The sequence below is a fragment of the Sycon ciliatum genome, chromosome 5, assembly GCF_964019385.1.
Source record: "Sycon ciliatum chromosome 5, ocSycCili1.1, whole genome shotgun sequence".
Classification (NCBI taxonomy): Eukaryota; Metazoa; Porifera; class Calcarea; order Leucosolenida; family Sycettidae; genus Sycon; species Sycon ciliatum.
In genome coordinates, this window is record NC_088647.1 from 486,980 (window position 1) to 511,582 (window position 24,603).

Consider the following 24,603-nt stretch of genomic DNA (forward strand, 5'->3'; position numbering starts at 1 on the left):
CTGTGCATATCCACTGTGCATATCCACTGTGCATATCCACTGTGCATATCCACTGTGCATATCCACTGTGCATATCCACTGTGCAAATCCACTGTGCATATCCACTGTGCATATCCACTGTGCATATCCACTGTGCATATCCACTGTGCATATCCACTGTGCATATCCACTGTGCATATCCACTGTGCATATCCACTGTGCATATCCACTGTGCATATCCACTGTGCATATCTTGGTGTACACTTTACATAAGTCCATCTCCTTTAAAAACGTATAATACAGTGCTGCTCAATGGAATCTAGTCGAGTTTCTCAAGTACGCGCCGGGCATTGCGCAGCCCTAGACCTGCGAACACTGGGCTGCGAAATGGCGCAAGGTGTAAACTTGACTCGCACTACTGGATTTCATTGAGCAGCACTGTATTTACCGAGCAAGCCAAATAATACCATTCTCCTATTCATCGTTCTTGCTTTAAGTTGGCTCCCACCCTTCATCTCAGCACAATAACTGGCAATCGTCTGCTGTGCCAGGAGAGGCTGTCTAAATAAATAGATACATACGTTTCGGCAAATTTCACTTGACATAAAGTGACGGTCAGTAGTTGCCATGGTTTCAGCTATAAGTTTCTATGGATACGGTACGTTTTTGAATATTCGAAATGTTCTCTGGCAAAAGAATATGCACTTTCTTCATTAAAAGCATGCGTTTCAGACCTGCAGAAGCTAATACTTGCACGACTAAACTCAACTATTCTATTTCTCCAAATCTGCTGCAGCCATTGTTGCCGGATTGCCTCTGTACTTATGCATGATTGCAGAGGCTAGTAGAAGCCTTAGGACACGCATGCAGCATCTGAAAGAGTGCGCATGAATGTGTGTGTGTGTGTGTGTGTGTGTGTGTGTGTGTGTGTGTGTGTGTGTGTGTGTGTGTGTGTGTGTGCGTGTGTGTGCGTGCATGTGTGTATGGGGAGGTGTGCCCGCAGGCCTGGGTGTGTACCCGTGGGCCTGGGCTAAACCACACTTTTGTACGAGAGGAATGGTCTCTTATACTTTCTGTCAGGAAGACATCCCTCTTCTCAATGACAAATCCATTACAGCTGAGTTGTGCATACTCGTGATGCATAATCATGCCTGGCTGCCAATGGCATCATGATCTCGAGATGCCTGGTTGCCAATGACATCATGATCTCGAGCCACTTCCCGGGTACTAAACGCCACAGCTTGAACAACTGCTTACAATAGCAACAGCCTGCTGAGAGGGAATTTTGTGATCAATTACTTCGTAGTACTAGATACATGTAGTTCTGACATTGAGGTAATAACGGCTGGTAACGGCTGGTAACGGCTGGTAACGGCTGGTAACGGCTGGTAACGGCTGCACACCTTGCATCTGCAAATGTACTGCCGTGGACATGGAAATGCAGTCGAATGACCGGCCCGGCGCCCTCAGCGCGTACAGAACGCTGCGTGCAGTGCACACACTGATCCGATGCGACCAGCACGCTGCAGACAGCGCATTAATGAATGTGTGTACCACTGACTCACGGCTGCATGGCCAGCGCCCTGGGGCAGCTAGACGTGCGACCGGATTTCCATGTCCACGACGGTGCATAATAACCATTAAATCCGGACAATTTGCATTGGCCAGACAGAAGACCAAACTTGCTCCAGTATTGAGCAAACCAATTATTGACGACAACAACATCCTTTTGAAAAGGAAACCTAGAGATCATGCACGTCACACCAAAGAATATCTTTCAGTAGTCGCCAGAACATAGCTGCTACTACAGTAGTAACACATTTATTACCTCACTAGAACATAGCTGCTACTACAGTTACAACAAGTATACTACCTCCCTAGGGCATAGCCGCTAGTTACAACAGCTTACCTCCGATTTCATTTTCGCAATCCGAGTCTCCGCATCCTGGTAGCGCTGCTCAGCAAAACTGTTCGCATGCTTCTGTTTGGCAACCTCTGCTTCGAGCTCCATCTTTGCACTCCTCAAGTTACTGCACTCAATAGACTTCTCCTGCACGGCAATCTCTAGCTGAGACATCTAAACGGGGAAGAATTAAATCCGGAAGGTCTAGCCATTGTCAACACAGGTTTCATCCTCTTCTTCTTCTGTTGGAACTAGCTCTGCCCTTTGGCATCGAGGACAGCATGGAACCTCTGTTTTATTTTTTCTAATTGAAGTTTTGTAATTTGTCCTTGCACTACAAATCCTTCACAAAAACACTTGTTGAACATCACATCATTGTTCCAGAGTACATCGATATTTTCCAGTGGCCGCATCCCTCCCGACTCACAAGAGTCTATATTGCAACACTTCGTAAGTGACACAGACAGCACCTTGCTGCAGTGATCACACATTACTCCAGTACAAGTTATGCTGTCAGGTACAGGGTCATACAATACACTTACCAGGTACAGAGTCATCCTATACACTTATGAACATGGAGAACAATGTTTGCTTAGGGTTTGGGTTTTGAAAGGTGAATGTTCTGTGGCACAGGGCATGCTATACGTGAATGTTCTGTGGCACAGGGCATGCTATACGTGAATGTTCTGTGGCACAGGGCATGCTATACGTGAATGTTCTGTGGCACAGGCTGAGGGCATGCTATACGGACTATCCAGTTTAAAAGAACAACGGTCTTACTTTTGTTTTGGCATCAGACACATCTCTCTGGTGCAGAGCACGTAGTGACTCTGCAGCTTTCGTGTCCTGGATGTGCAGCTCAAGTTGCTTTTGACACTGCTGCAGGTTAGCTGTGAGCTGAAACACCTGTAGGTAACACAGGATAGTAGCACATAACAGGAGTACATAGGACACTAGTGCACATGGCAGGGCAGGGCAGGGCAGGACAGGGCAGGGTAGGGCAGGGCAGGGCAGGTATTGTGTCAAGTACACCGGGCAGTTCACAGTACACATGGCAGTACTACATGGTGCACTAGAACACATGGCAATAGTACACATGGCAATAGTACACATGGCAGTACACAAGGCAGTACAAAGGGAAGTACAGATGGCAGTAGCACACAACTGCAGTCCGCTTAATCTCTGGACAGCACGCTGTATCAAGCTACTAAGGTTTCATCAGCGAAAGAGCTGAGTGACCGGCAGATCCGGTAACCGAATGAAGTCCACTGAAAGCATTTTTAAAGGGCCTCAAAACCAGAGCGCTCCGACTGCAAGCACATTTTCCTTACAGCAGAGGATCAATGATGATACAGTAAAAGCTGCATTATCAATGGTTTAGTCATCTTACTTGTGGCGTTTCCTGCTTTTTTCTCCAAATCATTGTCTCAGACATGATCCTTGTTACTGCAGGAGACTAAAACCATTCCACATCTCCATTTCCATCACCTCCACCATTGACATGATTGACCAAATCAGAAATAGCTACAATCTCTCAAAATGTGAAGCTAGATTAGTCCATATCGGATATTTCTACAAAGTGAAGTGCTGCTCAATGAAATCCAGTCGTGTGAGTCACGTTCGCACGTTGCACCATTTCGCAGCCCAGTGTTTGCTGGTCCGGAGCTGCGCAACGGCTAGCGCGCACTTGAGTGACTCGACTGGAATTCACTGAGCAACATTGCACAGTTTATTCTGGTAAAAACAACATGATAGCGAGTACCTGTCGTTCTCCGTTTTCAGCATCGCGTTGAAGGCCTGAGAATTTCTGCCGTTGGCCGACAATCTCGGTCGTCTGTGTTTCCAGTTCTGAGCGAGAGGTTTGCAGCTTCTCCTCAAGAGAGGCTATAAGAGTATCCTTTGCCTGCATTGCAGCTTCATGAGCTGGGTCAGTGCCATGGCATACACATGCGCATATGCATGACCACACATAAACACACACATACACACAAACGTACACACACACACACATACACACATATACAACACACACATATACAATACACACATACACCTACACACAAACGTACACACATGTAAGCATACACCCATGTACGCAAGTACGCCCGCACACATGCGCGCACGCACACACACACACACACACACACACACACACACACACACACAAAGCAGCAGCACCAGCCAAAACAGCAACAACACCACTATTTTCAGCCACAACAGCACGTACAGAAGCCACACTGAGATGATTATGCAGTTGAAGAACAGAAAACCGAACATGCACTCCATCAGGGGGGGGGGGGAGGGATACTGACAAATCCAAGCACATACTACTGTATTTCCCCGATTATAAATCGCGCTCTTATAAGTCACAGCCGCACTTTCAAGCCTGAGGCACACTGTTTCAATATATTCATATCAGTAGGATCTCAAACTCAATAGATGACTTGCACAAAGATCCGAGCCGCGAGTGAGACGGGGCAAGTGCACCCTGTGCACCCAGGCTACACTGCGGGCACCCTACACCGTCTGTAGTGTACTTTTTTGGTCAGCATGAATGAACGGTGCACGGCATGTACATGATGTACATGTACATGATCAGTACCGTCACTAGTCACTGTCTTCAGCAGCTCATGAGTCATGTGCACTTGTACTTTAGTTGTAGGGTTAGTGGAAGTACATGACTGTATATTATGTGAAGGGAAGCCAGGCGTTCAAACCAACCCAAAATACTCTTGCCATATTCTTCGGTGAAATAGTTATTAAAAAAATTGTCTTACTAAACAACAGTGAGCATAGAAGCAACCTCGATGCACCCAATAATATGGCATCCGGGAACAGCAAGCGTTGCACGAGGATCCCAAGAACACGTCAAGTTCCATGCTACCCGCCGCCATCAAAAGAACGAAGGATAACTGTGCTAGCCTAGTTCATATTCAATGTAACGCTATCGGTACGGGATATAGGAGCCTGTTGGGAAGGCGTGGGTGAGCTGTTAAAATCTTGTACGGTTCGCACAGCACAACATACATGCAGCAGTTATTGTGACGGTTAACGTCGATGGACGAGAGTCATAAGGCACAGTCCATGGGGGTTGACGTTTCTGGGCTTCCTTTCCGAAAGGAAATATTAAATTTCTTCTCTAATAAAGCAGAATCATGCTGATTATACCAGTCTGTAATGAAGACAAGAAAGCAGCCATCGACATTGTGCCACACTAAAGGAACGACAAGGTAAAAGATAAAGCACTTCATCTGAAAACTCAAGGACTATCCATAAATACAGCAAATGATAATCCTAGCCTGGTAATGTCCAACTCCGTCATGTGAGCCATTCGGTGGGAAGCATAATGCTCGAAATGCTGAAATTTGAACAGTTGCAGTTGTGTTCGTTTTCAGATTCAACTCTTCCATCGCTTCCTGATCTGTACAGTAGTGCGGTTGCGTTCCCGTTCCTGACACTCACATTCGTCTCCGCTAACCAGCATCATGAGCACTCCAATGGTTCCCGCCGCTCCTTCCGTATCGTCCCAGCGCGCCCCGTCAAGATGTGAATTACTGTAGGCAACGGGGCCAGTGTATGATGAAGGAGAATGCACTGTTTGATGATGCTCCAACAAATCCTTTCACCGTTGTACGGAATTCGTAAGAAGAGTAGTGGCTCAACTGTAGGTCCAACGCAGAAGGTACCTCACAGCGCAGTTATGTTACGTCCACAATAATGAACATACTCAGCAGACTGTGATGTGTATCAGACACACTCTGGCATTATTTGTTCCACATTCTCCCAGGAGGAGATGAAATGTAGTTCAATCATGTCTTTAGTACATGGGGTACCGTTGCCTCGTTGCAACTAAACAGGTATGCAAGTTACTTTCCCATCAGACCCAGCCGGAGCCGCATCGTCGTCATTACCAGCTAATCATGAAGAGGTATAATGTGACTTTCCACCACTCCCTGATTCAATCATAGTTTGCGAGCCTGCGCCAAACTGCTTTCTCACTAGAGCCAGGCATCGGATACATATGGCTTCAGTAAGGTTTACAATGCTATGTCTCTGGCCTAGATCCAAGTCTAGATGCAGCTGCTCAGAGTAAGGGCTGATGAAATGTTCATATCGGAACAAGTGAGACTTCAACAGTAGCTAGTACACATCAGGCCTGAGGACTTCGCAGCGTTTCTCCAGCACACTTGTTCTCTCCTTCAACTCAGATACTACTTGAAGTACTACTAAAGGCCATCTGGCTCTCATACTCAGTCCTTCCACCCTTCATTTTCATGGTTTAGGCTTCCACTCGTCACTCGGCAGGTTCCTGGCCTCCTCGCAGTCTGTCCTCAGGAGAGGGTCGCTCTGGAGCTAGTGCAGCCGATTGAAAGGGAATCGAGTTCTTTCTCAGACGTCCACAAACTTTCGTTGTGCTTCACTTCGCTTCCACTGCGGGAAAGTAGTCACACTTCAGGACCACGACGTGCTTGTTGCAGCCTACACCAATGATACTAAAATAATAACGTTATTCCCTCATTTTTCTGCCTCCCGCCCGGCCGGCTAGGAAAGGAACGCATGGAATGGGAGCCTCAGTTCCATCACTCGTCTGCTAGTTCATTCAGGAGCGCAGCAGCGCTTCGGCATGACGATACAAGTCGAATCAAAACAACTCTACTCTCTAGCCAAAAAAACTAGCTCAGTGTTCGTCAGGCAAAAAGCAAAACTTCGAAAGTCAAGAACTCAAAAGGTGGGGAAGTGCAGAGTCAGAAGGTCCACTTGCCCCGTCTCGAACCCAGACAATCTTTGTGCAAGTCATCTATTGTAAGTCGCATCCCCTTCTTTACCCTCCCCCCCCCCAAAGTTTAGAATAGAAAGGTGCGACATATTTTCGGGGAAATGTGGCACGCACAGATCTCTCCTACCCGGGTATCTCTGTCAACCTTGAACTGTTCTGAGTCTGTTAAGCAACACCTCCCCCCCCTGGCCCCCCAATCACTACTACTGTACTACAGACATACACTAAGTGCGCAACACGCGAAGCTTAAAACTTGTTCCAGGCCATGCCTGATTACACCACTGCAAATGCGGCAAGGGTGACATGATATGTGTAACAACCAGTGCCCAACAGAGGGGAAAACCCTCGTTAGCTGCATCCATGTTACCCTCACTCCGAGTTGTGTCAGTACCCAGTTGACCGTGGGTGTTGGTGCAGTTCATCACATGTCTAGTGGCTCATGCATCACCGAGTTTTTTAGAGCAGTACACGCTCCCTGCTGCCAGTGCAGGCCTCTAATCGGGGACTTGGTGATTTGCAGCCAAGCTTACAACCACTTGGTGATTTGCAGCCAAGCCTGCAACCACTTGGCGAAAGCGCTGGTCCATAAAGGTACAGTGTTCTAAATTCTGATTCCTGAACCACCTTTGGTCCCAACGACTTGCCCTCATAAGAGAAAGAGAGATATTGTGTGCATGTGTGTGTGTGTGTGTGTGTGTGTGTGTGTGTGTGTGTGTGTGTGTGTGTGTGTGTGTGTGTGTGTATGTGTGTATGTATGTGCATGTGTTCGTGTGTGTGAAAAAGAGAGACAAATTGAGAGAGAGTTGAGTCTACGTCAGATCACTGACTTGCAATTGACGCTACAACAGTCTCCAACTCTTCTTCTTTGTCACGCACATGTTTTACCACCTGTACAACAAACACACAGAGTACCAGAGGGTGTCATGGTGGGGGAGGAGGGGGGGGGGGGAGGAGGAGGAGGGAGTGTAAGAGTGAGGGAAGAAGATACATGTATATAGTTATTGGATCTTAGAGTAGCAAGGCGCATGTGTTCCCTCACAGGCTCACACACAGATTGAGAAAATACTGTCCATTATGTAAAGTATGGACTCGGATTGAGAGCCAATGATGCCAATGATTACGCTATAATGTCCACTAACACCACCAGTTACCAGTTTGTTGTAGAATAGGGACAGAGAGTCGACAAGAATTTTGCACAAACATGAACAACCATCAACTATTCTCACATTGTTATGTACGGTATTTCCGCGCATATAAAGCCATGGCGTTATAGTCTATGCTATAGTTCTATTTCCCGGTATGCACACCCTACACTTGCTGGGGTAACCACTAACCAGTATAGACAGCACGCTGCTTTGATCAAAGCAGACACTAGATGCACTGGTACCTTGAAGTGAAATTGGAGTTACTTTACCAACCAGCCTCGGCTACTGAGTACTGGGAACCCAGAGCCAACAGACATACCAACAACCTCAGCCATGAAAGCTTTATAGTAACGACACACTGGATTGTGGGGCCAAAACTAGTCCAACTTCCAAATGCTTTGGCAAGAAGGTGGCCTTCCAACAGGTTGGACACACACACACACACACACACACACACACACACACACACACACACACACACACACGCACCATTGACCATTGGACCATTGGACGCCCATCGCCGGAGGCGATGATAGCGATGCTACAGCAGAAGCTTGTGCTGGGATTGCACCATTCAACAGCTTGCAAGGCTGAAGAATTGACCGCCACTATTCGGCCTGGTCTACACCACACAGCTATGAAGTGGCTTTTTCTGGCCAGTGAATCCCTACTTTTTGGACACACGCACCCACACACAAACACACACACACACACACAGCAACACACAGTCACTCTTTCTCTTTCTCTCACCTCATCGATTTTCTTGCTGACTGTTTCATGTTCAAGTATTTGCGAATGCTTGAGATCATGAAGTTCTGCCGAACACCGTTCTAATTCAGCCTGATGTCGAATATCACTATCCGCTAGTTCCTTCTGTAGACATGTCACCATACTGGTTTTGTGCAGGACTGAATCCTCAGCATTCGCTAACCTAGCGCGCACCTCACTTAACTCCTGTTCTTGATGCTGCAGTGTACGTGTCATGTCATCAAGCATGCCACGGGACTGCACTAGCTGCTGATGAAGCTGAAAGAACGAGCACACATGAACACAGGCACATGCATGCATGCACACACACAAACAGACGGACACCCACCCACACATGAATGCAGGCACACATGCACACACACACACACACACACACACCAGGCCCGTCGCACCAACTTTGGACGTGGGGCGGCCATGGAAGGGGGGTTCGGGGGCCCTCCCGCGGAAAAAATTCAAAATTTGAAGCCAACTGCAAGCATTTCTGGACATTTGGTGCCATTTCAGTGTAACATACAATGAAAGACTTTTGATTCTGCAACAAAACAAGAAGACGCTACGATCGAGGACAAGGGTTCTTCATTATCCTCCCCCGGGAAAAATATTCAAAATTGAAGCCAATTGCAAGCATTTTCAGGCATTTAGTGTCATTTCAGTGTACTGGTACACTGGTACAGTGTAACTGCAATAAAAGACTTTTCGATTCCGCAAATAACCAAGATCGGGGACAAGGATTTGCCACGTACGTTTGCGCTGAGCTAGCTGCGATCATCGTGCTTTGTTGCAGTGTGCTCCAAAAAAAAACAAAAAAAACACGGCCGAAAAAGTGGGGCGGCCTCAGCCGCTCCAGCTGTGACGGCCTTGTACACACACACCTCAGACCTCAGACCTGCCCATCGCAGAAGCGATGATAGCGAACAACTATGTTTAGACACAGCAACTTGTGCTGGGATTACACCATTCAACAGCTTGCAAGGCTGATGAATTGACCACCACTAATTTTAGCCTGGTATCCACCACACAGCTGACTGAAGTGGCTTTTTCTGGCCAGTGAATCCCTATCTTTCATTTTTTTCAATTTTTTTTAACACACACACACACCTCAGACCTCAGACATGCCCATCGCGAAAGCGATGATAGCGAACAGCTATGTTAGACATAGCAACTTGTGCTGGGATTACACCATTCAACAGCTTGCAAGGCTGATGAATTGACCGCCACTATTTTTAGCCTGGTATCCACCACACAGCTGTTTGAAGTGACTTTTTCTGGCCAGTGAGTGAATCCCTATTTTTCATTTCTCCACTTTTTCTACACACGCACACCACACCACATACTCCGGCATACACTGGCTGTTGGTAACCACCCAGGAGAATGAAAGAAAAGTCAGGAAGAGTCCGAGAAAGAGAAGAAAGACGTGTGCGACCATAATCGTCGCACACACACACACACACACACACACACACACACACACACACACACACACACACACACACACACATGCTTGCCCATGACCACTAGCGCTAAGGGATCCCACGAAACCAAGAGTACATAACCCCCAAGAGTATGCAACTCCCACATACCCTGCTGTCCCGACAGAATTTCAAGTTGACGCCATTATTTATGATGCAATGCTCCTTGCACCAGTGATTTGCAACATGTGTACGGGTGTCAACGCATCACAAGTTTTTCTTTGCAATAATTTGTACAGGATCAGATGGGCTTTGGTCCACCACAGGTTCCGGATTCGTCTGATAATCCGTGCGCAGTGTGCATTGCATCATAAAATGAGGTCAACATGAAATTCTGTCGGAACAGCACCCATAGTCGAGTTGCACACTCCGGGGGGGGGGGGGGGGGGGGGGGAGGTTATGTACTCTTGATGAAACATGTACATAGATCTTCATCTCAAATCCTCCCACTTCGCATTTACTGGAAAGCAGAATACGCACAAACAATAGTCCATGTCCTAGCTAGGATAGTACTTCACAGCACTACAATCTACAATAACAATACACCCTTGCGTACCCTTACTTGTATTCGACCTGAAGAGTAATGGAATGAAAGGCCTAGTCGTAAAAATGATATGTCTTCTGTGCTTCGTGTGCTGATTTGCTTTCCTCTAACCAAAAATCTATTGTACCCTTACTCTGCACATACTACTACCAAACCTTACATTGTCTTGTTGCTTGGCAACAGAGCTAGATTTCTTGGTCAGTTGTTGCCGTAGAAACTGAACTTCTTCTTCACCACGTCTGACTCGGTGCTGGAGCAGAAGATGCTGTGATGTTTGCTCGGCTAGACTGTGCTGTAAATCAGCATGCTCTGATCTTGACTGTGTGGCCGTGTGTGGTACTGGAGCGGGTGTCTGGTGTGCGTGCATGTGTGTGTGTGTGTGTGTGTGTGTGTGTGTGTGTGTGTGTGTGTGCATATGTGTGTGTGTGTGTGTGTGTGTGTGTGTGCATATGTGTGTGCGTGTGTGTGTGCGTGCGCGCGCGTGTGTGTGTGTGTGTGTGTGTGTGTGTGTGTGTGTGTGTGTGTGTGTGTGTGTGTGTGTGTGTGTGTGTGTGTGTGTGTGTGTGTGTGTGTGTTGAAGGTATGTGTGTGCGTGCACATGAGAGATAAACAAATACAGAATTCAGATACACAGTGTTACAGGGTTGACCGGTTCTTTGGGTACAATTCTCTGGTGCTCACTTCGTACTATTTTCCAGCACAACCTTTCAAACCATGTCATGTGCCATGTAAACTCTGCCAACACAGCACTGGATAAAGATTGTACATGGCAGTCAGACTCCTTTGGGGGCTACACTCTCTTGGTGACATGTTGATTGGACTTAGGCTAGATGTAGACTGAGCTAATTTGAAACAGTTGTAGCAAGGTCAGCCATACAACAAACTCCAAGTGAGATGAACAATCAGCCAGACACACGGACCCCTGTGTATCCGCTATAATACCATTTGACAGTGGGCAGGTCTAAAACAAATCCATTTCTACTTAGGAATAATTGCACAATGCGCTAATACAAAATTAATACTGTTTTTTCGCAGAAAGGATGTAGAACCGACATTGAGGTACATGCAGACAGCCAGACGCACACCAGGTGACTCACAATAGCGGCAGAATAGTAGTCCATTCCAGGACTGGTTGAGGAATCATGTTGTTGAGACTTCAAGCATGCACACAATGACATGAAGAGGACACATCCACACAATGACATGAAGAGGACACATCCACACAATGACACGGAGAGGACACATTCACACAATGACATGGAGAGGACACATTCACACAATGACATGTAGAGGACTCATACACACAATGACATGTGGTCGAGGACATTACCAAATAGATACAGGCAGTATCTTGAACAAATGAACAAAGTCCTGTGTACATCCTGTGCAGTCCGCTCAACTGGGTATGTTCATGCAGTAACCCTATTGCACTAGGAACAAAAACACCCATTCCATTGACTTCCAATATTTTCGTGGGTTTTGCTTTCAGTGAGAGGTCACTGTCAGTTACCCACTTGCCTTACACATATTTCCAGTAATCTGTGCTGCATCAGCGCTGATACTACAGGTCGTCCCTCGTTAATACATAATCTCTGGGACTTGAGAAATGTTATGTATTAACGGGGTTTATGTACTAAACGAAAGTGTACGTAACTTGCATGTGTACCAGAATTTTTCACTTTTTTCAACTTTTCTGAGTGTTTCTGGCTACCATGGCTAGGGAGTGAGATATTCTTGATTCCCTCGATATAACATAAAACATTATGTTATAACGGTCACAGTCAGCAAAGATTCTACAGTTTACGTGATACACGTCCAGCCGCGCCTGTACAGTCACTCGGGAAAACAGAGCTTTGTCGGTTTGTGTTGTGTCGGACCTCACAGACACACAAACAGTTCATAGAGTAGTGACGGACAAAAGACCATGTTGTTATGACGCATGCTCAGTATGATAGAGAAAAGAGGAGTCATCATATTATGAAGTATGACGTATACATAGCAATCCTCCCCCACAAAGCGGAGGTATATGGAGCAACAAAGCAAGCAGAAATATGTACAAAGGCATGCAATCAATATTTGCTGACACTGGGACAGTGCTCATAACAGAATGCATTATAGAAAATAAATTATGCGGACAAACATGCACATGTGCCCAGAGCACTGTCTAGATTAATGTAATTGTCATGCACAGCGAATAGACTATGCAGAGACCGGTACAAGGAAATACATGCACATGCGAATAGAATGATCTCAAAAGTCCAGAATCAGTATTCACAAACCAGGCCATAATCCACATTACAAAAAGTGTTCGGTATCAGTCACGACTGGTCAGCACATGTACTGTACACTTAGCCATCACGATAACGCAACGGTTTACCAACATTTCGACGGGGCTGTGTACGCTCAGGCTGTTTCGGCAAACTATGAGGAGCCGGCGCAGCCGACAGATCGGGCGTTATAGGTGCCTGAGTAGAAGGTGCTGTTGACTGAGCCGGTGTTTCATCCGGCGGCGTAGATGTCACAGCTGGTGGTACCGACATAGGCGGAGTCGGCACAGACGATGAATCCACCACTTCAGCTGGAGGTTGCAGACTGGGAATCATTGCACCCGGGATGGAACGAGGCCGTAATTGATTCCGATGGCGTTTCCACACCACTTCGTCAACCTGAATACGGTAATTCATGGGGCTGACAATACTGAGAACGACGCCTGGTACCCACTTCGACCCATAATTGCTGAAATTCAGTGCATAGACAGCATCACCAACACTATACTCGGGAGTATTCGAGCAATTCTGTTGAAATGAACGCACTTGCTGATCCAAAGCGGCTGCAGTAGTCGGATGTAGTAGATCGTACCTTGTTCGTGGCTGACGATTCATTAGTAGAGTTGCAGGTGACTTGCCACTCACCGTAGGTGTAGTGCGATGAGTGAGTAAGAACCGGTACAAGGCAGAGGACAAATCAGTCTCTGATGTCAGGAGCTTGACTTTAGATTTGAAATGTCCCACATAGCGTTCGGCCAAACCGTTAGTGGCAGGATGCCCAGGTGCCGTGAGCGTATGCACGATGCCATTACTGGATAAGAATGACTTGAATTCTGCGCTCGTGAATTGGCTGCCATTATCTGTGACCACATGCTCCGGCAAGCCAAAAATAGCAAAATTAGAACGTAACATTGTAATTACACCCTGAGTAGTTGCAGATTTCATTGGTACGACATCAATATATTTGGAATACGAGTCCACCAATACAAGGAACATAGTACCCAGAAATGGACCCGCAAAATCCAAGTGTAGACGTTTCCATGGCCCAGCTGGCCAGGACCAAGAACCGTGGTCCTTTGCTGGCTTCTTGGCATTCTCCTGGCAAAGCCTGCATAATTTCACGGTATTCTCAATGTGACTATCCAGACCAGGCCACCATACATATTGCCTAGCCATTCTCTTCATACGCACAATTCCGGTGTGCTCTGAGTGTAAATCCTGCAATAGAAGGTGTTGTAAGGAATTCGGAATAACCACACGAGAATCCCATATCAGTACACCATTTTGTACAGTAAGCTCAAATCGCCGTGAGTAGTAAGGTTGCAATTTGGTATCAACATTAACAGGCCACCCAAATTTTACGTATTGCATAACCTGAGTAAGAGTAGGATCCTTTCTAGTTTCCGTAGCTACTGTATCTGCAGTGAGAATATTCTCCGTTTCAAAGTGTAGGATTTCCTCCGTAACACTCTCCTCAACTGATGGTACATTCATGGTTGGTTTACGTGACAAGTAATCAGCGAAAATGTTCTCTTTTCCCTTGACAAATTCAAGCCGGTAATCGTAAGCGGATAACACCAAACGCCATTTCTTTAAACGGGTTGATGTAAGCGTAGGCACTGCATTGTGTGGATCAAATAGTGAGAGCAACGGCTTATGATCCGTTCTGAGTGTGAACGATTTGCCCAATAGGTATTGTCGAAACTTATTCGCACCAAAAACCAAAGCAAGAGCCTCACGTTCGATTTGTGAGTAATTCTTTTCCGGAGCGGTAAGAACCCGGGAAGCATAGGCTACAGGACGCAAGAAACCATCCTCATCCTCTTGTAGCAACACAGCGCCCAGTCCGAAACCTGAGGCATCGACTTGTAAAACCACATTCTTGGTCATGGAGAAATGACTGAGCATTGCATCGGTACTCATAGCATTGCGTATCTGTTCAAATGCCTGTTGTTCTGTGGGACCCCAGTTCCATTTAGTATCCCGTTTTAACAGAGTATAGAGTGGTGCCATTTGCTCAGCAAAATGTGGAATAAATCGCCGTAGATAGTTAGCAGACCCAATGAAAGATTGCAATTCCGCTACGTCTTTGGGTGGTTTCGCGCTTTTCAATGCATCGATCCGTTCATCTGTAGGTTGTACACCACGCGCTGATATTTTGTGACCCAAGTAGACCACAACATCCGACATGAATTCAATTTTGCTGTGTTTCAATTTCATGCCAGCGTCCTCAAGTCGTTGTAAGACTCGCCGCAAATTCTGTGCGTGTTCCTCATCCGTCTTCCCAGTGACAAGGATGTCATCGATATACACGACGCAACCCGGAAGACCCGCTAGTAAATTTTCCATGGTTCGTTGGAAAATTGAAACTGCTGAATTTACTCCGAACGGTAATCTAGTAAATTCGTACAAACCACGGTGTGTGTTGATAGTAGTATAGACTCGGGATTCTGGTGATAGCTCTAGCTGATGGTATGCTTGGGAGAGATCCAGTTTAGTGAACCTTTCACCCCCACATAGCTTGGTAAGCATTTCGTCTAGTGTTGGCAGTGGGTGGTGATCCATTTTGGAGCATTTGTTGATGGTAACGGAGTAATCACCACATACCCGGATGGAGCCATCAGGTTTTCTCACAGGTACTGTAGGAGCTGCCCAGTCTGAGTGCGTAACTTTCTGAATAACACCGTCCCGTTCGAGCTTGTCAAGAGAAGCCTCATACTGTTCCCGAATATGAAAAGGTACCGAACGAGGTTTGCAAAACCTTGGCTTCCCATCATCCACATGCAAGTGTATCTGAACGCCATTCATTTTTCCCAATGTCGAGTGATCGAATAGTGCAGGGAACTCTTTCTGAAATTGGTCAGTACCCAGGGTACGATGGACCTTCTCGGCTAACATTTGTTTCCAGGGAAGAGTGAACACGTTAAGTAAATCACGACCCAGTAAGGAGGGACCCTCAGTTGCAACAACGCGTACAGTAACAGATTCAGTTTTCCCGTTAATCGTGACAGGTACTGGAAATTCCCCAATGCATTTAATTTCGGCACCAGAAAATCCTCTGAGAATGACTGTAGATTTCTGCAATGTATTCAAATCGCCATTGCACTGTTGAAAATCTTTCTCTGTGAGTATCGTTACACCACTGCCTGTGTCGACCTCCATTTCTACAGTCACACCATTAATTTCCACAGGTACGTACAGAGGTGCATTCGATTTAGTAGTGCTAGTAGCATTCACACATTCAGTATATACATGGTACATAGGAACGCTCTCACCATCATCAGAACTGATCGTCTCCTGGAGTTGATGACAATCATGCTGGCGTTTCTTGGACAGACACACCCGCTCCAGATGGCCAGTCTTGTGGCAGTGTCGGCAGCGAGTGTCTTTGTGCTGACACGCAGTGGCCAAATGGCTGGCGGCACCACAACGATAACATGCCTATCAGGCACCTATAACGATAACATGCCTTAGACTTAGTAGTGGGTGTTTTGGACTTGGACTTTGACTGAAATTTGTGCTTGTCCGACGAGTGCCTCGTCCGCAACTCGTGCACTCCGTCATCTTGGACTTGGTCCCTGGCGCTCCCACTGGCCTGTAGAGTACGAGCAAACAGACCTGCCGTCTCCTCCGTCAACGCCAGTTGAAATACGTTCTGAAATGACTTTACGTCGTCGTCCGGCTTTGACAAAATAAATTTGCGCGTGTCTAGATCGCGCAGCCCAGCCACAAACTGATCACAAAGAGCTCTGTCCAAATGATCGCCGAACTTGCACTCTACAGCACAGCGCTGGAGTTTATGAGAATAATCAGTAACACTCTCCGAGGGCCCTTGAACACATTGACGGAACTTGTGTGTCGCCGTCGTCCGTGAGGTTTTCACCTTGTAATGTACTTTCAGCTTGTCAACGATCTCAGAGTACTTGAAATCCGTCGGGTTTTTTGGCAAGCACAGGGTCTTCAACGTCGAGTAAACAGTCTTCGACAGTAGAGAAATAAGGTAAGCCGTCATGCGCTTGTCAGCTTTCGCCTTATCCGCGTTTGACGCACTGGACGCCAATTGTCCAATTTCATTGGCAATGAAAAAAAAATTTAGTCTTTCCTGGTATTCCTCAAAGTCTCCGCCGTCGAACGGCTCTATCGTGGCCTTTGCCATGATGCAGAAATAGCACAGCTACAGGTAAGTAGCTAAATACACAGTAAAGTAAAACGACCAAAACAAATTCATCCCAACTTCGTCGCCATTGTTGTGTCGGACCTCACAGACACACAAACAGTTCATAGAGTAGTGACGGACAAAAGACCATGTTGTTATGACGCATGCTCAGTATGATAGAGAAAAGAGGAGTCATCATATTATGAAGTATGACGTATACATAGCAGTTTGTGATGTGCGCTCTGATTTCTGAGCAAATTGCGTCCACAAGTAGGCCAAAAGACCAGCCAATTATGTACTATTGAGGTAGGTGGCATGCGGGTACGGAGAAATGTTATGTACTAACGGGGTTTATGTACAAACGAATTATGTACTAACCGACAAAATTTGTATGGAAGTGACCACATTTCGTACGGGACTTGAGATTTCTTACTTCAAAGTATGTACTAACGGGGTTTATGTACTAACCGGACTCGTATTAATGGGGGACGACCTGTACATGTATGTTCTCTCAACAACTAAACAATGCTGTCCACCACCCTACATCAAACATCCCTGTACTGAGGGTGCAGCACATGCTTGACATGCATGTATCCTGCTGTACAATACTCAGCGGCATGTACCACTGACCGCAGAGTAACTAGTATTAGCGACTTCAGTCCAAAATTCTAAAATCAGAATTAGGGCCAACAAATTACACGACTGGAAAGAGAAACCTCTGCAGAGCACATACAGAAAATGTCATGGGTATATCTTGTCCCAAACCGGAGATATCAGGCCCCAAAGTTGGTACGCAATCGTTGGAGCCCATGTATGCAATTGTATGCAGAGCGATGGCACAAAAGTGGGCTTCTCGGACCTCATGAATATCATGCATACACAGTGAATGTATGCGCGATATGCGGGTTTTTGGTGTTCTTGGAGGGTGACGGAGAAACCGTCGTACACATAGATGTTGGACGGGACGTGCTCTGCTTCGATGCCGATGGATTGAAATAATCACCTCCTCACTGCTCAAGCACCTCCAGAATCTTGACGTGAAGAACATAATCATTACTAGCGGATTTACAAGCCAAAGGTCTGCTCGCTCCGTCACGCAGAGCCCGTCAAAATAGTGCACTCCATAGCCGAATTCAGCCGCTGCGCACAAATTCTTCAAACTGCTAAAAACGGCTACGGAGGAGAACCTTACCACGAACCCATCTAAACTAATTCGAGGGCTCTGAACACGATGGTGACTCGGTCATTGACGGGCAAGGTAGCTGAGATGCCGAAAGTTTGCTTTGAAAACTAAAAATACGGAGCGATATATCCAAAAATCGATGACTCTTGACATGCGACACACCGTTGGAAAGCTATTCATGTGTGCTTGACGATCATGTAAAAATCGAAGGCGCCAGATACATGAATAACGCGTAGGCAGGCGTAGAACGTCGAGAGAAAAATTGTTCCGTGCACGCCATGCTTGCACCATACATTCGTACGACGAAGGATTTCTGCCTTTTGGTCACGTGATTGAAGTCGCTACTAGTATGCCTGTCCCATGCACACATACGCATCCCCCCCCCCCCCTCACACACACACCACGCACACACACACATACACACACACACACACACACACACACACGCACACACACACATACACACACACACACACACACACACACACGCGCACACACACATACCCACACACACACACACACACACACATACACACACAGTCATATGCACACACCTTGCCAGTATCCATAGGGAATTCCTTTGAACACCTTTTTTTTTCCAAAATACCATTTTTCTTTACAAGCAAACAATTATATTTCCCTCATAACCATGGAAACTAAAATATGACGAGACCTGAAATGACCAATGGATTCACTTACCACAAGCTGTACTAGCAAGCGCTGACTCTGCTCCAGCAGATCATCATTCTCACGCTGCATGTTGGACAGCTGTGTTGCTATTGCACTGCTTGAGCTGAAATCTCCCGATTGCCTAGGAAGCGCATCCTGTAGGGTGGATGTCAGCCGTTGAGGCTGAGAAATGGGCACTTTCTCAGGTGACTACAGTGCAGAAGAAATATGACAATGCCAGATATTGCCATGACAGCCATGGATAAATAATATCATGCAGGTGTTGCTATGACAGCCATGGATAACTAATATCATGCGTTGCTATGACAGCCATGGATAACTAATGTTGCAAAAGAAGGATCCACGAGCGGGATTCGAACCCAGCACCCCTGTCTTTCCGGGACAGTGCTCTACCGATTAGGCTACCGGGGATCACACACACTCATGGGTCCTTCTTGCTACACTAATATGATGCGTTGCTATGACAGCCATGGATAACTAATATCATGCAGGTGTTGCTATGACAACCATGGATAACTAATATCATGCAGGTGCAATAGATGGGATCAGATAATTTCGACACTCTTGAAGTCTTCATAGGTAGCTGTGGCGTGTCCAGGTCAGTGCCCCACCATCAAGTTGCATGCATGTTCACTTATTAAAGGGGCACTCCGGCTTCATTTTCGACGCCGAGTTTTCGATGCCAAGACGAAGGTAGGTGAAAGAGAAGACCCCTCGAACAAGAACGAGTCTCCAGAAGCGATCGAGTCGAGCAGGAAGACGACTTTTGAATTTCGCCGAGCGAGCGCTGATGACGTAATGAGGGATTAGCTTGCCAGTGGAAATGCATCTGCGCACATACATTTCACATACTTTTTGGCCAATTTTCAATCGAAGAGGAGGTTGTTTTCTATGTTCTCTCAACGTCGTGAGCAATCCCGTCTTCTATACCCTTCCAGGTACCCTCAAGGTCCTCCAGAGGAGAATTTATCTCCAGCGAAGCGTTGTTGATCCGCTAAATTCGTCTTGAGACATATTCACCCAGTGCAGTGCTGATAAATGTAGAATGTTGAATCTGTGATAATTGTCGACGATGGAGAGAGAGGCTGATAGCCGCTGTCGCAGGGAGAGTGAAGCTGCTGGAAGTAACAACGGGGAGCCCGTTTGTATCACCTGAACAACCAGACTTCAAAGCAGCTTGACCAAATCGGAGGGTGCCTCGTTGCTTATTATGAATATTACACCGACATGAATTACTACAAGTGTATACACTGGTGAGTTTTTATCTTGTTTTGTTCGTATGCTAGTACCCTGGCCTGGAGTTCTCGTTAGCAAATTCCTATTCCCTGGCGTTTTCTAAACATTCCGTGTAGTACTGAATACGTGATCAAGTATTCCGATTTGGGTAGATGTGGAATTTGGACATGTATTTTTATTCTATTTTATATAAAAATTCTATTTTCCCAATAGAGCGTTTGTAGAGAAATGGTTGCCCAAATACAACGAAATTGATTCTGCAGTTCTACAACTTGTACTGAAATCCAGTCAAAGTAAAAATGATTCTTCATGACAGTTGGGGTCAATGAAATCTGATCCAGGCATAACGAATAGTGACGCCTGCCACCCCGAGAACGAATGCCCATTTGGTGGGGGATACCTAAGTACTCGAAAGTGGTGCGTGTTTCAATGTGGCATGGAAGTTTTATGATATGATCTCTGGTCAATGCAACATACGATAGCCATCATGAATTGCAGGCTTCGAACGCAACTCAGACCAGAATTGGCAATTCCCTAAGTTTATAATTCCATGGCCCCAGCTGTGGTTATAGAAGTTTGTTTGCACATTATTCTTATAGTCGATAGGTTTTTACTGATGGCCACAAACAACGGCAGTTCAAACTTCACTGACGTGTTCATGAGCTGAGAGATTTCTCTCCACTATTTCTGTTGTGCATACAGGTCTGTCCAATATGCATTGACCGTATTGGGTATGGTATCTGCTCTGAGAAGGGAATCGCTGGAGCCACAGTCCAATTATACAGGCTTTCAAGAAACAGAGAGGATCCATCTTTCCAAGCTGATACCTGATGTGTACCGACAGAATTCTCACGAGATACCTTACGGACTACGTGTGGTGTGTACTTCATAGTACTCCTTCGACTACTATCTAGAATCAAGTCGACTGAAACAAGTTCAAACAACTCTGGCTTCAAACGAGCCGTCGATTAGACAAACAAAACATTCTCTCATATACTGGAGCACTCTGACAACTCACGACCTATTCCTAACGATTTCCACCGCTTATAAATATGTAGAGTGCTGATTGGAATGTGCTCACAATCTCAACAATTCAGTGCTATAATTATTTGAACAATGTGTTAGAAATTATTCCACTTTTCCTTCTATAAATGTTGTATCTACATATTCCACAGTGCTCCAAAGTTTCAGAGTTCTCAGGGTATCAAACAAAATTATTTCAAATACAGTGAAATTGTTCGTGGACATTAGGCCGAGTAAAAAAAATTACTAGATGATCGTCCTTTTTTTTGGAAAAATCGGGGAGGGCGGGAGGATTTTATTTTTATTTTTTTACTTTTTACCCTCTCATGCACACAGTGTACACAACAACATCAAGGTTTTTTTTCTCTTTTTTTATTTTTTTTTATTTTTTTCTTTTTCTTTCTTCAGCAGATCGATACTGACGTTGTGATATACTAGTAGTATGTGGTCCATATAGTAAAACTCACGATTTAAAAAATAAAATATTTCTTGGGGCGCTGACAAAAACTGGGGCGGACGGGGACGATCATCTAGCTTTTTTTTTTACTTGGCCTTATAGCGTAACTAATTTACTTGTAGTTCCCTGGTCCTTTTCTTTGCTATAAATTAATCCTTTGCTCTCTAGCCGCCTGCGAGTCCAACAGTGAAATTGTTAGTTCATATTTATAATGTGGGAGGGGGTTGAACATATATTTTATATAAGGGACCTGCAACTGTAATACCACAGTACAGTAGCCAGCAAATATGTAGAAAACAGAAATGCATGTTCCCATCATTGTACACGGATGGGCGCAGCAGGCCGAAGCTATCAGCCAGAACAGGATTTACAATCACCTAGAGATACTTGAGCTATTCCAGTATTCTCCGTGAGCTGTCCCATTCCACAATGGTTTATGCCACCATTATTTCTGGTAGTATCCATGTGCATAGTTCCAAGACCATCTCGGATTCTTCAGCAACTTGTGCCACGGCAAAAGACAATGCTTGACTCGGTCACTGGGGCTGTCAAACTTCCCATCACAAAATGAACTTCAATTTCTCATCTGTTTCAAGTATATGTACTGCCATGACTTGACCATGCTTCATCCACAGCTGGGCGAAGATTGTGGCGTTGAATTCCATAGCGCACCTTCTTGCTGCCATGCAGGAGTATGTTGAGAGAAGCCTGTGAACATATTTTTACTAAAAAACAACAGCCACTGAAGAGGATAGCAATAGCCTTGGGTGAATTTCCCGCAGGTACACGTTGTTGCCAATGTTGGTAGGTCTACTGGTCGGTCTCCATATCGTCAAGTTCAGAAATCACCTGTACTACACATCTTATAGAAGGGATCCTGATCGAATAATTTTCTGGTCGTAAAATTCACTAAACTGAGGGCGAGACAAATAGTCAGTACTCCCCGATTCCGTCAAGCTGCTTTGAAGTCTGGATGCACATGTGATGCTAACAAGCTCCCCGTTGTTACTTCCAGCAGCTTCACTTTCCCTGCGACAGTGGCTATCAACCTCTCTCTCCATCGTCGACAATTATCACAGATTCAACATTCTACATTTATCAGCACTGCACTGGGTGAATATGTCTCAAGACGAATTTAGCGGATCAACAACGCTTCGCTGGAGATAAATTCTCCTCTGGAGGACCTTGAGGGTACCTGGAAGGGTATAGAAGACGGGATTGCTCACGACGTTGAGAGAACATAGAAAACAACCTCCTCTTCGATTGAAAATTGGCCAAAAAGTATGTGAAATGTATGTGCGCAGATGCATTTCCACTGGCAAGCTAATCCCTCATTACGTCATCAGCGCTCGCTCGGCGAAATTCAAAAGTCGTCTTCCTGCTCGACTCGATCGCTTCTGGAGACTCGTTCTTGTTCGAGGGGTCTTCTCTTTCACCTACCTTCGTCTTGGCATCGAAAACTCGGCGTCGAAAATGAAGCCGGAGTGCCCCTTTAAAAGCTGGAATCCCAATAGCACATTGCCTCACACCGCTACATAGCACGGTTTGAGGGTGGGGTTAGTAAAGTCCAAAGCGTTCAAAGTCTTGCTTTAGACCGTCATTTTAGTTCATATTTTCTTCTTTCTCTTTTTCCTTTTGACTTCTTTTTGACTTCAGTTTCTTTTCCTTGTTAGCCGTGGTTGGCTAAAAACACCTTGCAATCACCATGCAAATTGGTCATTGGCTGCCCCAGCCATGTAAAATTGGTCATTGGCTGCCCCAGCCATGTAAAATTGGTCATTGGCTGCCCCAGCCATGTAAAATTGGTCATTGGCTGCCCCAGCCATGTATTGCTTAGAATACACCCAAAACTAAAAAGTAAATGTGATGGCACTCCAGAAGAACAGGCGCTGGTGTAGGATCTGATCCGGCCCGCATCTGAAGCCAGGAAGTCCTCATTGTGGCAATCACGGCTCACCTATGACACTGCTTGCATCACACACCACCACTAGTACTAACAATCCTTTATAGAAGCCGTAGAACGCTTCACACGTAGGCCATTCTTTCGGAAAAGAACTCTTAGGAATGCTTCCACGACAACATCCGCTGATGAAGTATACAAAAAAGATCAGTTGACAGATCCTAGATTTATGGCCATTTCTGGTTTAAATCCCCTTCTCCATTGACTGCCGCAGGGAAACGGCCTACTGAAGGTCCCACAGAGCTGATGCATACTATCGACATACCATGCCCATACACAAGAGATCCGTAGCTCTAAACGGTCATTGAATGACAACTCACCAAAGATGGCAGTACATGGTGGTGAGATACAGCCGGAGTTCGTAAATCCGAGACGTTCAGCGGAGAGGTGGTCATGACCATGAGCTGCTACTTGGTGCTATCAGCAGAAGCACACATCACACAAGTACATGATGTATACTACATGACATGTACACTCAAACGTCTCTTATCCGAACGCCTCAGATACGGGCACGTCTCTCTACCGGGCGCCTTCAGCTTGAGTTCCTATGGAAACAATTCTTTGAATTCGGGGGTTGAACCTTTTTCGTATGCGCAAGTGCATATTTGTCCCTGCCAACCTGTGAAATCCACACATTTTATCAACGGATTCTTTTTGTAACATGTACATGTGCAATACGTGCCAAATATACTTTTTCAAAAATGATATGATACATAGTAGATGAGTTATCCTGAGATACGGGCCAATCTGAGATACGGAGAGTGCCCGGCCCCAAGGTGCCCGGATAAGAGACGTCCGAGTGTATCTGCACTCTTCAGTTGAAAACAAAACAAGCTATCCAGTGTCAGCTACATATTCGAACAAAAATTACAGCCGTGTTTTGAAAGTGTGCAGACCGGGGAGTCATGCCCATCAGGGAGACACCATGCAAACAGAGTGCCCGGAACGGTGTGCATTTCAACCCCAGAGTCTGGTAGTCACTAGTCTAAGTCATACGTAGTCTATGCAGTTCGGGATTTTTCCCTTGACCTGCCGATTGCAAAAGT

The 24,603-nt window shown here is 45.9% G+C and overlaps 1 protein-coding gene across 5 annotated transcripts in view; it reads right to left on the reverse strand.

The window, feature by feature from the left end:
• LOC135817079 (paramyosin-like) overlaps positions 1-24,603 on the reverse strand; it is a 45,502-nt gene that overhangs the window by 17,229 nt on the left and 3,670 nt on the right. For 3 of the 5 annotated variants that reach the window (XM_065330191.1, XM_065330187.1, XM_065330192.1), the window contains exons 2-10: positions 23,878-23,974; positions 18,891-19,070; positions 11,683-11,739; positions 10,746-10,937; positions 8,555-8,830; positions 7,487-7,547; positions 3,645-3,805; positions 2,663-2,788; positions 1,889-2,056 (exon numbers count right to left, since the gene is read on the reverse strand). In XM_065330191.1, the coding sequence (XP_065186263.1) occupies positions 1,889-2,056; positions 2,663-2,788; positions 3,645-3,805; positions 7,487-7,547; positions 8,555-8,830; positions 10,746-10,937; positions 11,683-11,739; positions 18,891-19,070; positions 23,878-23,958 (1,302 nt within the window). In that variant the 5' untranslated portion in view covers positions 23,959-23,974. The remainder of the gene's footprint in view (positions 1-1,888; positions 2,057-2,662; positions 2,789-3,644; positions 3,806-7,486; positions 7,548-8,554; positions 8,831-10,745; positions 10,938-11,682; positions 11,740-18,890; positions 19,071-23,877; positions 23,975-24,603) is intronic. The other 2 variants (XM_065330190.1, XM_065330189.1) reach the window with 2 other exon arrangements.